The sequence below is a fragment of the Antechinus flavipes genome, chromosome 6, assembly GCF_016432865.1.
Source record: "Antechinus flavipes isolate AdamAnt ecotype Samford, QLD, Australia chromosome 6, AdamAnt_v2, whole genome shotgun sequence".
In the NCBI taxonomy this organism is placed as follows: domain Eukaryota; kingdom Metazoa; phylum Chordata; class Mammalia; order Dasyuromorphia; family Dasyuridae; genus Antechinus; species Antechinus flavipes.
The window spans coordinates 120,853,684-120,866,096 of NC_067403.1; the positions used below are offsets into that span (position 1 = coordinate 120,853,684).

The following is a 12,413-nucleotide window of genomic DNA, read 5'->3' on the forward strand; positions in this document are numbered from 1 at the left end:
CCTCCATCACTGGAAATAGCAATAGCTAACCAAACCTTATTGAGGCCACACTGGCTTCATCATATACTGAACTAGGGGTTAAGAGAGTTAGAATATTCAGTAGGAGTATTAAAATACTTGGGGCATCTAGGTGCCACAGTGGATAGAGCTCTGGAACTGGAGTCAGGAAAATCTAAATTCAAATTCAGCTTCAGACATTTATTTACCTGTGTGACTCTAAGCAAGTCACTTAATTCTGTTTGCCTCAGTTTTTTCATTTGCAAAATGAGCTAAATAATAAAATGGTGAGTCATTTTAGTATCTTTTCTAAGAAAACCCTAAATGAGGTCACAAAGAGTTACTGTACATGACTATAAAGAACGAACATATATATAATGAACTATAAAGCATAATATATTTACCTTCCATGTATTATAAGACCTTTCCTAATTGACTTTCATCAGATCTTTATTTTTAGTGTTACTAGGAAGTGTGGCAGCTTGAGAAATTTTTAAAAGGCTGAGCAATAGCTGCTAGCATCATGTTTGGAAGAAGTAGAGCAAGTTTAGGTCTATAGCTATTGAATGTGAGGATTGGGAAAGAAAGAATCAAGAGCAGCTGATGATCTGGCCAGCTTTCCTGCAGATGGGAAAGATAATCATCATGAACACTTTGTTTGTACAGGGGGAGATGGAAGAAGTTCATATATGGTCTGTGTGAACATCTGTTCATCGTGAAATCTAGTTTGACAAAATCAATTCAGTCCAACAAACTTTTTTTAAAAGTATCTGTTATAAGTTGGAAAACATCACAATTTCTTTTAGTTAGGATTTTGTTAGTTAGGATTTAGGATTTTGTTAAGGATTTAATGAGAGGTTGGGGACTTATAATCGCATAAGCAAATAAGATTGTGCTAAAGGTGAAGCAAAGAAACAGACAAAATATGAGGAATGAGAGAGGGGTGGGGCTCACTTTTAACTGCAAAGATGATTTAAAAAAAAAAAAAAAAAGGATTCCTGAGGAAGTTGGTACCTGAGCTAAGCCTAGAAGGAAAAGAAGGGTTTCAGCAGGCAGATACAGAAAAGCAATATATTCTAAGAATGGGGTCCACCCTGAGTGAAGGTCTTGAAGTGGGAGATAGATAGGGCAAAATTGGTAAATGGTGAATGATCCAGTTTTGCTGGAAGATATTAAGATGAATGATACCAGCAAATGCTACTTTGCCATCTCCCATCTAAAAGCTAATCTGGTGCTACTTTAGTTCTAGAAGCCTGGATCAGACCTCCAGAGGCTCCTGAAATTCTGCCCCGACCCAGCAGATCTGTCTGTTCTAGTAACCAATAATTTGGAAGCATTTTGCGAGAGTTGAGAGGTCAATTCAGTCATTTGAATTTGCTTCTAGAGTAAAGTGTTCTTAACAGTCTATGAACTTTTTTTTTTTTTTAAGTCTATGAACTGTTTAAAGAAAAGACATTTTTGATCATTGCATTTCAACAGAATTGGTTTCTTTTGTAATTTCATGTACTTTATTTCAAAAGTTCTCAAAGTGGCCAAGGGGTCCATGACACAGACGAGATTAAGAACTCCTGTACAAGAGGCAATACAAGTGCTGGATTTGAAGACAGGAAGCCCTGGTTTCAAGTCCTGCCCTGTGCTACTTCTTAACTGTGTGACAATGGTGGCTTAAGCTCCTTTCTGAGCATCAGTTTTTTCATTTGTCAAATGAGGAGGATGACATCAGAGGTCACTCCTAGCTCTAAAGCAAGAACTATTCTTAATGCAGTCTAGTTGGGTCGCGGGGTCCCAGGAAAATCTGATCGAGTGTTGACCCAGACTTCTAGTTGGCACGGACTGTCCTGGCCCCTGCAGAGTGCTCAGCATTAGAAATATCGCTGGGAGAGGTTTCTCTCTCAGCCCCCTGGAGTGACTGTGGCAGGTTTGAAGCACACAGCTGTCAGCAGCCGGGGCTGATAAGCCTTCTCAGACATCAGATAGCTGTGAAATAACATTTTGATGAATTAAGTGTAAAACGAATCACGGACATATGGAATACATTTTCCCCCCACTGCCCTTACGATTCAGAATTTACGAGGAAAAGTATTTGGCCACACTTGCCAAACCCAGGAAGCATTTGAAAAAAATTCAGCACAAGATGTTGAAGACCTGTGGGTTTGCAGGCTCCCTCATAAATAGTGGTCAGAAAGAAATCCCTCCGAGCATCCTGGGAGAGCTGGCCCAGGCCTTCTGGGAAAGAAGTTTCTGCCAGCTAGCTGGCTAAGGAAGCGGACTCTCTCATTGGCTTACCGGGTCCGTAGGCTAGGAAGATCCCCCTCATGTCCATGAGCTCATTGTCATAGCCATGCCATCCTCGCTGCCAGCCTTCCCGCTTCCCTGTGCTGTTCATCCAGAAGGGGAGTGCTTCTTTTTTCTGAGGATCAAAAAAGGAAACACATACTCATGTGACTAGAATCTCATGAGGACAAAGGTCTCAGAGATTAATCAATCCAACTTACTACTGGAGTCAAAGAGGGCTTCTTTCCTATTTCTAGAGCAATCACCAGGAGCTAAGTTAGGTAGTATAATGAGTAAGAAGATTGGATATAAAGGTTAAAAAGACCAGGGATCAAATTCTTCCTCTGATAGTTAATATTGTGTGATTTGGGGCAGGTCACTTAACTTGCCTCAGTTTTCCTATCTGTAAAATGGGGGGGGGAGGAGAAATAGCACTTAATTCACAGGATTGTTGTGAAGATCATCTAGGATAATCCTCATAAAGCACTTTGCAAACTCTATATAAATGCTAGGTATTATTATTACTCAGCAAGCATTTATTAAGTGATTTCTATATGCCATGCACTGTGCTAAGTGCTAGCAGTACAAAAAAAGGCAAAACTACAGTCCCTGAACTGAAGGAACTATATTGTAATGGGAAAACTACTATGTATACACAAGTTACACACACACACACACACACACACACACACACACATTCTTACATGTATATTTTATATATAATATATATTATAAATATGTTAATGTAGATGGAAGATGTTATTGTTGAAGGTAATGCAATAAAGTCCTGGATCTAGAATCAGGAGGACTTAACCTCCTGAGTTCAAATCTGATCTCACACACTTAGTAGTAACCCAAATGGGATCACAAAGATTCAGATGCAACTGAAAGGACTGTATACTTATATATGTATATGTATATATATGTATATATATATACACACATATGTATACTTACACAGATATATATTTATATATATATATATTAACACATATTAAACACTATAAATGGAAGTTTTCTTGTTGTTATAGTGATATAATGGATAGAATTCTGGTTCCGAGTTCAAATCCAGCCTCAAACACTCACTAGTTGTGAGACCTGGAGAAGTTTCTTAATCTTATTTGTCTCAGTTTCCTCCTCTGTCAAATGAGCTGGAGATGTAAACGACAAAGTACTCCAGTATGTCTGCCAAGAAAACCCAAAATGAGTTCACAAAGAGTAAGATATAACTGAAAAACAATTGTACAACATGGCTCTTATTTGTCTCAGTTTCCTCCTCTGTCAAATGAGCTGGAGATGTAAACGACAAAGTACTCCAGTATGTCTGCCAAGAAAACCAAAATGAGTTCACAAAGAGTAAGATATAACTGAAAAACAATTGTACAACATGGCTCTTATTTGTCTCAGTTTCCTCCTCTGTCAAATGAGCTGGAGATGTAAACGACAAAGTACTCCAGTATGTCTGCCAAGAAAACCCAAAATGAGTTCACAAAGAGTAAGATATAACTGAAAAACAATTGTACAACATGGCTCTTATTTGTCTCAGTTTCCTCCTCTGTCAAATGAGCTGGAGATGTAAACGACAAAGTACTCCAGTATGTCTGCCAAGAAAACCCGAAATGAGTTCACAAAGAGTAAGATATAACTGAAAAACAATTGTACAACATGGCTCCATGTTACCTCTAGGATGAAATACAGCCTCTATCTGGCATTAAAAACTCTTTATAAGTGCCAAAGAACCTTTCCAGTCTTATTCTACATTATTTTCCTTCACACACTCTGAGACTGAGCCAAAGCAGTCTTCTTGCTGTTTCTCACATATGACACTCATCTCCCATCCTTTGCTCAAGATATTCTCTCTCTTCTCCCCCTTCCCATGTGGAATGTACTCCCCTTTTCCAGCCAACTCTTAAATGTTCTGAGTTTCTTCAACCTAAATACCACTTCCCTCCTACCTGAGTGTTTCCTTATTCTCCCCAGATGCTAGTGTCTCTCTTGCATTTATGATGCATATATTTTGGATATTTTCATATATCCTTCATAGATTGCAAACACTTTATGGGTAGGTAATTGTTTTGTTGTTGTTGTTTTGTCTTTGAATTCTCCAGTTCAGGGACATCTTACAATGTCTGGGCAAATAGTATAATAATATTTTAGTCAATTTTTTTTCAGCTATATCCCGATTTTTGTGACCCCATTTGGGGTTTTCTTATCAAAGATACTGGAGTGCTTTGCCATTTCCTTCTCCAGCCCATTTTTCAAATGAGAAAATCGAGGCCTGGATAAGTGGAGTAAGTTGGCTAGAATCACATAGCTAGCCAGTGGTAGGACTGGAATGTCAGTTTCTTCTTCTTCAGGTTAACCATTACCAACTTCCTTCAAAAGGACTTTCTTGTGGTTGTTTCAAGACCTGCTCAATATTATATTTTGCCTTCTTCTAATGACTAATACTTGTAGATGCTTCATTATTAGTGAACCAAAAGACATTTAAAGAAAATCTTGAATGTTCTAAAATTTTAAGGAACTTGGTACATTTATAACACATTCCGTGATGATATTTCAATTTTATCAATGTGAGAAACCAAAGTGATTGATAATAAGCTTGATGGATAAGTTGGGGAGTGATGATCAACCATTTTTTGGTGTTCTCTATTACCTAATAATGCCCAGTGCTACCATCAGCATCCTTCTCTAATTGATTCAATTAGAAGCAAGGAAGTCACCTACTATGTGGCAGGCAGTGTGATAGAGGTTAGGAATACACTGGCAAAAATTAAACAGTCCTTGCTATCAAAGAGCTTACATTCTGTTAGGACAATGTGTGTGTGTGTGTGTGTGTGTGTGTGTGTGTGTGTGTGTGTGTGTGTGTGTAGAAGGGGGAGGGTTAGGGAGAGAAAAGAAGGGAGGAAAGTAGGGAAGAAAAGAAGGAAGGAGGAAAGAGCTCCCTCTTTGAGAGGGAAAGAGGGAAGAATGGAGGGAAGGAGAGAGAAGGAGGAGAGAGAGAAGCAGAGAGGGTCAGAGATGGAGAGAGAGTGGGAGGGGGAAAAAGACAGAGAAAGAGAGCAAAGGAGATAGGAGAGAGAGAGAGAGAGAGAGAGAGAGAGAGAGAGAGAGAGAGAGAAGAGAGAGAGAGAGAGAGAAGAAGAAGAAGAAGAAGAAGAAGAAGAAGAAGAAGAAGAAGAAGAAGAAGAAGAAGAAGAAGAAGAAGAAGAAGAAGAAATATTATATATTAATTTTGGAGGCAGGGTAATATCAACTGAGAGGATCAACAAAGGCTTCATGTTAGAAGGTAATATTTGTGGTGAGTTTAAAACAAGTGACATTAAGAGGCAGAGCAGAGGATGGAAGAGGTATGTGGGAAAGACAAATGAGAGAGTACAGAGACAGGTAATCTTCAGAGAGACAGCTAGGGTGCATCTGAGCAATGCTCCCATCATGTCTTACATCTCTAACTCTGGTGCTGGTTATCTGAGATCATTGGAAGAGCCTGAGCCAATTGTGACATCCTCAAGTACTCTTCCTCCCCATAGTTACCCTGCAAGAGGAGAAATTCCCAAACTCAAAGTTGCAAGGGACCCTCAAGGCCATCTAGTCCAATGTATATTTGGCAAAAATCCCTACTAATCCTGCATGAAACTGAGAGAAATTATTAATGACTAATAACTTGAGGAGATCCAGAGTCTCCCCTTTTTCTAAAATCCTAATTTAAAAATTCATCTTTTGAAGGACATTGTTGATGATGAGATTAGAGTAGGAAGCCTACCTACCAAGGTGCTCACTTTGTTCTGTCAGACTTGGATGGGGTATATATTCTTTGAATAGATGGACCAAGGCTAGGGGTGCTATGCGTATAGAGATTAAACTTTCTGTCCAAAGATGATGTGATATTACTCTCAGTCCCTCATTTTAAAATGGTCTACTTATTAACCAATCAGAGTTGATTGCCACTCATCTTCCAAAAGACTACATAAGCTCTGAGTCTGCCATGATTGTCTTTGGTCTAAGAGAAGTGGCCAAATGACCATTCTTTTATTAATAATATGCTGGTCTTATTAATAGAATGACTAAATTGCCCCAAAATTATAATTTCAAAATTATTTTGTTGCAAGACACTTCAGAGGATCACTCTCTAAACTCAGTTTTTTCATCTACAAAATGAAGGAGCTGTTCTCAGTGATTTTTGAGATCCTTCCTAGCTCTAAATTTGTGATACCAATTTCCTCCAAATGCTCCAATAGCATCTCCTGGAAAACCTGAAGTGAGGGGAAATCTAACAGGAGAGAGACCCAAGAATAACCCCCAAAGGTGCCACATTGTTCTGTCCTCCATTGCTACCTCAACTTGATTATCTTTCACTATATTCTCCCACTAAGTCTAATCTAACCCAGTCTATACCCATCTCAGACCCCATTCCATCCTCTAGCATCCCTTGATAATTAATTGTGCAGAAATGCCCCAACCATTTACTTGTATTCATCATAGTTATTAGAGAGGGAATCTTCCCTTTGCTTCACAGATCACAATTCATATATTCTTCCACACCCAAATCCCCCAGTTTCCTAATCTTTCCACTGTACTGACCCCACTGCCCAAGACCAATCATTCCTTCCCACCTATTAAATGAGCAGATCATTGGAAACCTAAAGCAACCAGCAGGCTCAGTGGAGCCAGGAGACTTGCCAATATTATCTTGGAGTTCTTCTCAGGCACCCGTACACTCCCAACAATCCCCAGATGCCACTAGCTGTTGGGAGAAACCTGCTCATCACTTGGGACAGTGTGGCAAGGATTGCAAGGGTGGGCCCCTCACTCCTTGTCTAGCTGCCATGTTGCATTGCATGCTCATCCACTCACACCCTGTAAATCTCTCCTTTGCATTATTGCTTTTTCAAACCTCTCTGTTTTGTTGAATTTCTGTTTCCTGAATTTCCATCAGCCCTTCCTTCATTCCCCAGGTGTCATTAATAACTGCCCAGGTTGATTCTACATTATTACCTGGCAGCATTTCTATATTGCTGTCATTTCTATCTTCTCCCTGTTTGTCTTCAGTGATGATCACAACACCTCCCAATTTAGCTTCATCAGCTAATTTAATGAATGTGTTGCTTTTTCACTCTCTCTGCTTACACAGCTATAACTGCTACAATTCTAATCAGGGCATTAGTATTATTAACAACAATGCTAATTATTATTTCTGATTATGGAAGTAATGTAACAGGTTAAAAGGATTAGTTCCAAGGGGACAGTCTGGAGAAGTAGAAAGAACACTAGTTTGGGAATCAAAAGGTATGGGTTCAAATCCCAGGTCTGTCATTAATTAGCTGGATGACCTTGGACAGTCATTCTCTAAACATCAATTTCCTCTTCTATAAAGTGAGGGGATTGGACTCATTGACCTTTATGATCCTTTTTCTCTTTAACGTTTATGATTTTATGATTCTGAATTCAGATAAATGGATCCAAGGACTTCAATAAGCACAAAGATTCAGTTATGTGAACATCATTAGAGAAAGCAATTAATGCTACAAGTATATGCTGAGAGTTAAATTATTTCAAATAAACTATTGGTCTTGGTGATGGTTTTTAATGAATTAGATGGTTTTGGATTAAATCAGTCATTCATAAAAATTCATTAAGCATTTGCTGTATTCCAGGTACCAGGGAAACATTAGGTATACCAATGTAATGAGGGCCTAGCCAAAGTTGGGGAGCATGTATAAGCGATGAGCCTAATTTTGGAAATGTTTGATAATGTAGGATGGAGGGACCTTGCATCAGTTTAGAATATGAATAGGTATTCTGTGACTGTTACATGTTTGCTTCCTAAATAAGGAAAAAAGGCCTTTTAATTGAGGTCTGATTAAACTGAAACGGATTATGTCTATAAAATGTACCAACCAACTAAATCCAGTTTCCTTTTCTTGGGGTGACAAATGAGGAAAGAACTGCTATGAGCCTCATGGTGGGTCAGGGGCCTTGGGTCCTCTCCACCTGGGATGCCACCATTGAGCTCATGAATAGAAGTCTCTGCTGTTGTTTTGGGCAACATTGTATCTATCTCCCACTCACCCCACCTTCTAAAATCAAAGATGATTGGAGATTCAATTGTGAGATTCAAAAGATTGGAAAGTCAGCTTAATTTGCTAGCAGCCTTTTGAGAAGCAACTTTCCTGACCCCATCCAACTATGACCCCATCCAGCTCTGTGCAAAGATCTTATTTCCTGAAGGCAAAGGAGCAAACCCTTGGCTATAATCATCATCATGTGATGATCATATCCCATCAATGAACTTGGCAGTAGAAAGAATGCTTCTGGCTAAGTTTTAGCCCATTATTCCTAGGAGAGTGAATTGTTGTTCAAAAGGCGCTCTCTCTCTGTGTCTCTGTCTTTGTCTCTCTGTCTCTCTGTCTCTCTCTGTGTATATATATAAAATCTGGGTTCTTCCTATGTCTTTTTTAGTAAATATCCATTTATCAACCTATAATATGTTAATCAATATTGAGAAAATGTTTGCCCAATGCAACTGATATTAAGGAAACATACCATAATGTTAATATATGGTTTTCTAAGTCAATATGCAGCAGCATATCCTTATGTATTGTTTAGTGATCTTTGTTTCTATTTCAGTTTAATAGCATTCTTCCAAAGAGTAGAGATCTCCACATTAATGATGGTGAAGGGAGGTAAGGTCTGTACATAAGATGTAATAGGGCTGGGGAAGAAGAGGTATCTATTATTGTTGTTTGTTCTTGATTCTTGAAGAGTATCATTGATGACATGATGATGATATTTTGACTTGCAAATCAGTTGATTTGGATTTGAGTAGCTGCGCAGAGTCATCAGTCTCACTCCGGAGTCATCTGAGTTCAGTAGCAAGACACAGGTCAAGATGATTGGAGATGGTTCTGGATACAGTGGGAGACCTTAGCTGTTTTAAACTAGGCTCTTTCCCAGATCTTAGTTTGTCTGAGACAACACCCATTCAATGATTAAATGCTAGGTAAGAATTGAAGCAAAAGATGTCTCCTTTGCCTTCACAAAAAAAAAAAAAAAAATCAATCTGGTAAGGGAAGATGCTCAGAATTTTTGACCAGAACAGAAACAATTACTATCTCACTTTGGCCCATTATAACTTAAACAATGAACAAATGAGGCTTGGGATGGGACATATTATTGGCCAATCAGTGAATAAGGTCCCCATTAGGAAAACAATGAAGGTAATCCTTATTTTAATCCTTAATTAGTGGAGGAGTTCATATATATAGGAGTACAGGTGTGTAGGCTGATACAAGTGCAAGGGGAAAACTATAAATCCCATTAGTGACTCTGTGTGTGTGTGAATGAAATAATAGGTTATTTTCTATCACTGAGAGGACCTCCCTTACTAAGGAAATAAGACAACCCCAATCAATGGGGATAAATGTTGGTATGTATATGGAAAGTACAGCAGGAAGCAAGACATAATGGAAAGAAAAATAGCTCCGGAGTCAGGAATTGGGTTCAAATTTTGCCCCCAATTTCTACTATCTGTGTGATATCAAACAAGTCCCTACCTTCAGTTTTCTTTATCTGTACAATGACATGTTATCTTGAGATTTCTTCTATGCTATGTCTGTTTATGGGGACCAAATTAGAGAGGAAACTAATGATTCATTTTCTAACACATTTTTCCCCTCCCTTACACAATGAGGTCTCCTTGTAAGAAAGAGTTTTTTTAAAAAAGGAAAATAATTTATGGTGAATAAAACCTACAATTCCTACAAGTCTTACAAGAGATTATATGATGCGTAGCTTTGTTGCACAATGGATAGAGCACTGGGCCTGGAGTCAGAAAGATTTATCTTTGGCCTCAGACACTAGCTGTATTACTGTGGTCAAGTGATTAGAGCCTGTCTATTTGCCTAAGTGTCCTCATCTGTCAAATGAGTAAGAGAAGGAAAAAGCAAACCATTTTAGCATCTTTTCCAAGAAAATTCCAAATGGGGTCATGGAGAATTGGACATAACTGAACTGAACAAAAAGATTGTATGATGGGAAAGCTAATTTGTAAATCATTTCCTTTGACTTATATTCTGCTTCCCCTCCCTTTTTTTTTGGTCTACTTGGTGGACATGCTGTGACTTGGGGATTTGTAGTAGTGACTTGTTCAAGTTCAAATAGTGACTTGAACCTGGATCTTTTTACTTCACTTCTTACTCCTTTCCCTACATTAACAGATTGAGCAATCAATCAATGAGCATCTTTTGAATAGCCACTATGTGCTAGGTTCTAGGAATTTAAAAACAAAAATTCCTTCCCTCAAGGAGCTTACATTCTATTAAGGAAACAACATGTATAATGTATCTATGATCATGTTGCTTCTATTAAGATATCTAGAACAAGGGCTCTTAATCTGGAGTCTGTGAACTGATTTTTAAAAATATATCTTGAAAACTACATTTTAATATCATTCTGTGTATTTTATTTTATGCATTTCAAATTGTTCTGAAAAGGGGTCTGTAGGCTTCTACCAAATTCCAGAGGGATACATGACACAAAATAAAAGAATACCTGGATTAGAGAAGACTTCCTACCTATTAAGTGGAGACAAGAGGTCCAAGATGAGTAGGCAGCACCAACAAACCTTGTAAAAGGAGTACCTACAATGAAAAGGGCTCAGATCAAAGTAAGGGGAAGAGGGTAGGGACAGACCTTTATTCAGAGGCTCTCTTTTACTCTTTCTTCTGGTTGGCATCTCCTCCTCCCTTCCTCCAGGGTCTGTGGAATAGGCCAGCTCTCCAGGCATTTACTCACTCTAGACTGCTGCATTTTTGGAATCTATTAGCACTTGTTTTTCTCACCCTTAACATTCCTTTGATGTTCCTCTCTGCATAAATCAGCAGATGGCTGCTATTGCAAAAGGAGAGTGGGAGGGGGAGAGAAAGACACACAGAGAGACAGAGACAGAGAAAGACAGAGAGACAGACAGAAAAAGACAGAGAGAAAGAGAGGGAGGGAGGGAGGGAAGGAGGGAGGGAGAGAGAGAGAGAGAGAGAGAGAGAGAGAGAGAGAGAGAGAGAGAGAAAAGCAGGCAGAGAGAGAGACTTTCATGGTGGCAGCAACTGCTAGAGTGACCCACATTTTACCTTCAGCAGGAAACTTAGGGTTCAGATTCCCTGAGATTGCTGGGTAGCTTTGACATGTATAGCATATGAATACTCACTGGCACAGAACACTGAAAGGGTATTTGGAGTGTCCTCCTTAAAAAGGCACAATTATGGACTATTTCTAGGAAATATACTTATCTATCAGACCTCCTTTCAGAAGGAACTAAGATATTAAATCTGCCTAGAACATCAAATCCCTCCTCTCTGTTTGTCTAAGTACTACTGCTCTCTCTTCATACCCCAAATATCCCTCATGAAGCCTTTTCCATTCCAAAGATTTAAAGGGTAGTAGAGCAGAAGAGGCCCCGACAGCAGAAGTAGGAACAATGGGTAGAAGTCACAAAAAGGAAGATTTATACTCGATATCAGGGAAACCTTTCCTGGAAATTAGAAATGTTCAAAAATGAAATGGGCTGGCTTGGTAGGGAATGAGTTCCCCACCACTGGGAATATTCACACAAAGGTTTATTGACCACTTGCTGGTATGTTATAGAGGGTTTCTTTTTTCAAATGTAGGTTTAATGAGAGTACCCCAGGTTCCTTTTATTTTTCATGATTTTGACCAATCTAGTCCTTGGTTTTCTCTTGCTTCTTTAAACTCCTGGTTTTTGATCTGTGTGATTTTGGGCTTGGATTTTCTTTCTCTTTAACTGTACCTTCCTTCCTTGCAATTATTATTTCTATGTGGATGACTCCCAATTCAATGTAACCAATGCCAATTCTCATATTTCCAACTGTTTGGTGAAAATGAGATCATAAATTTAGTATTGAGAGGTTTCTCTGAAAAAATCTAGATTAGCTCTCTCATTTACAGATACAAAATTGAGAACAGATTTCAAATGACTTACCTACATGTGCAATATACATGTACCTATATATATGTGCAATCCCAGCCTCATCTAGGCATGTCTAGTTCTAACATGGAGCCTATTTGCTTCCCTTTTCAGATGGGTGGGGGTAGACTCCTTGATTAGCTGCCTGCATCTTTTAAAATGG

The 12,413-nt window shown here is 38.8% G+C and overlaps 1 protein-coding gene across 2 annotated transcripts in view; it reads right to left on the bottom strand.

The window, feature by feature from the left end:
* ENPP6 (ectonucleotide pyrophosphatase/phosphodiesterase 6) overlaps positions 1 to 12,413 on the bottom strand; it is a 183,199-nt gene that overhangs the window by 11,879 nt on the left and 158,907 nt on the right. The window contains exons 7-8 of one of the 2 annotated variants that reach the window (XM_051963754.1): positions 2,284 to 2,407; positions 1,483 to 1,974 (exon numbers count right to left, since the gene is read on the bottom strand). In XM_051963754.1, coding sequence (XP_051819714.1) covers positions 1,967 to 1,974; positions 2,284 to 2,407 — 132 coding nt within the window. In that variant the 3' untranslated portion in view covers positions 1,483 to 1,966. Of the gene's footprint in view, positions 1 to 1,482; positions 1,975 to 2,283; positions 2,408 to 12,413 lie in introns of those variants that run through there. The other variant, XM_051963753.1, reaches the window with a different exon arrangement.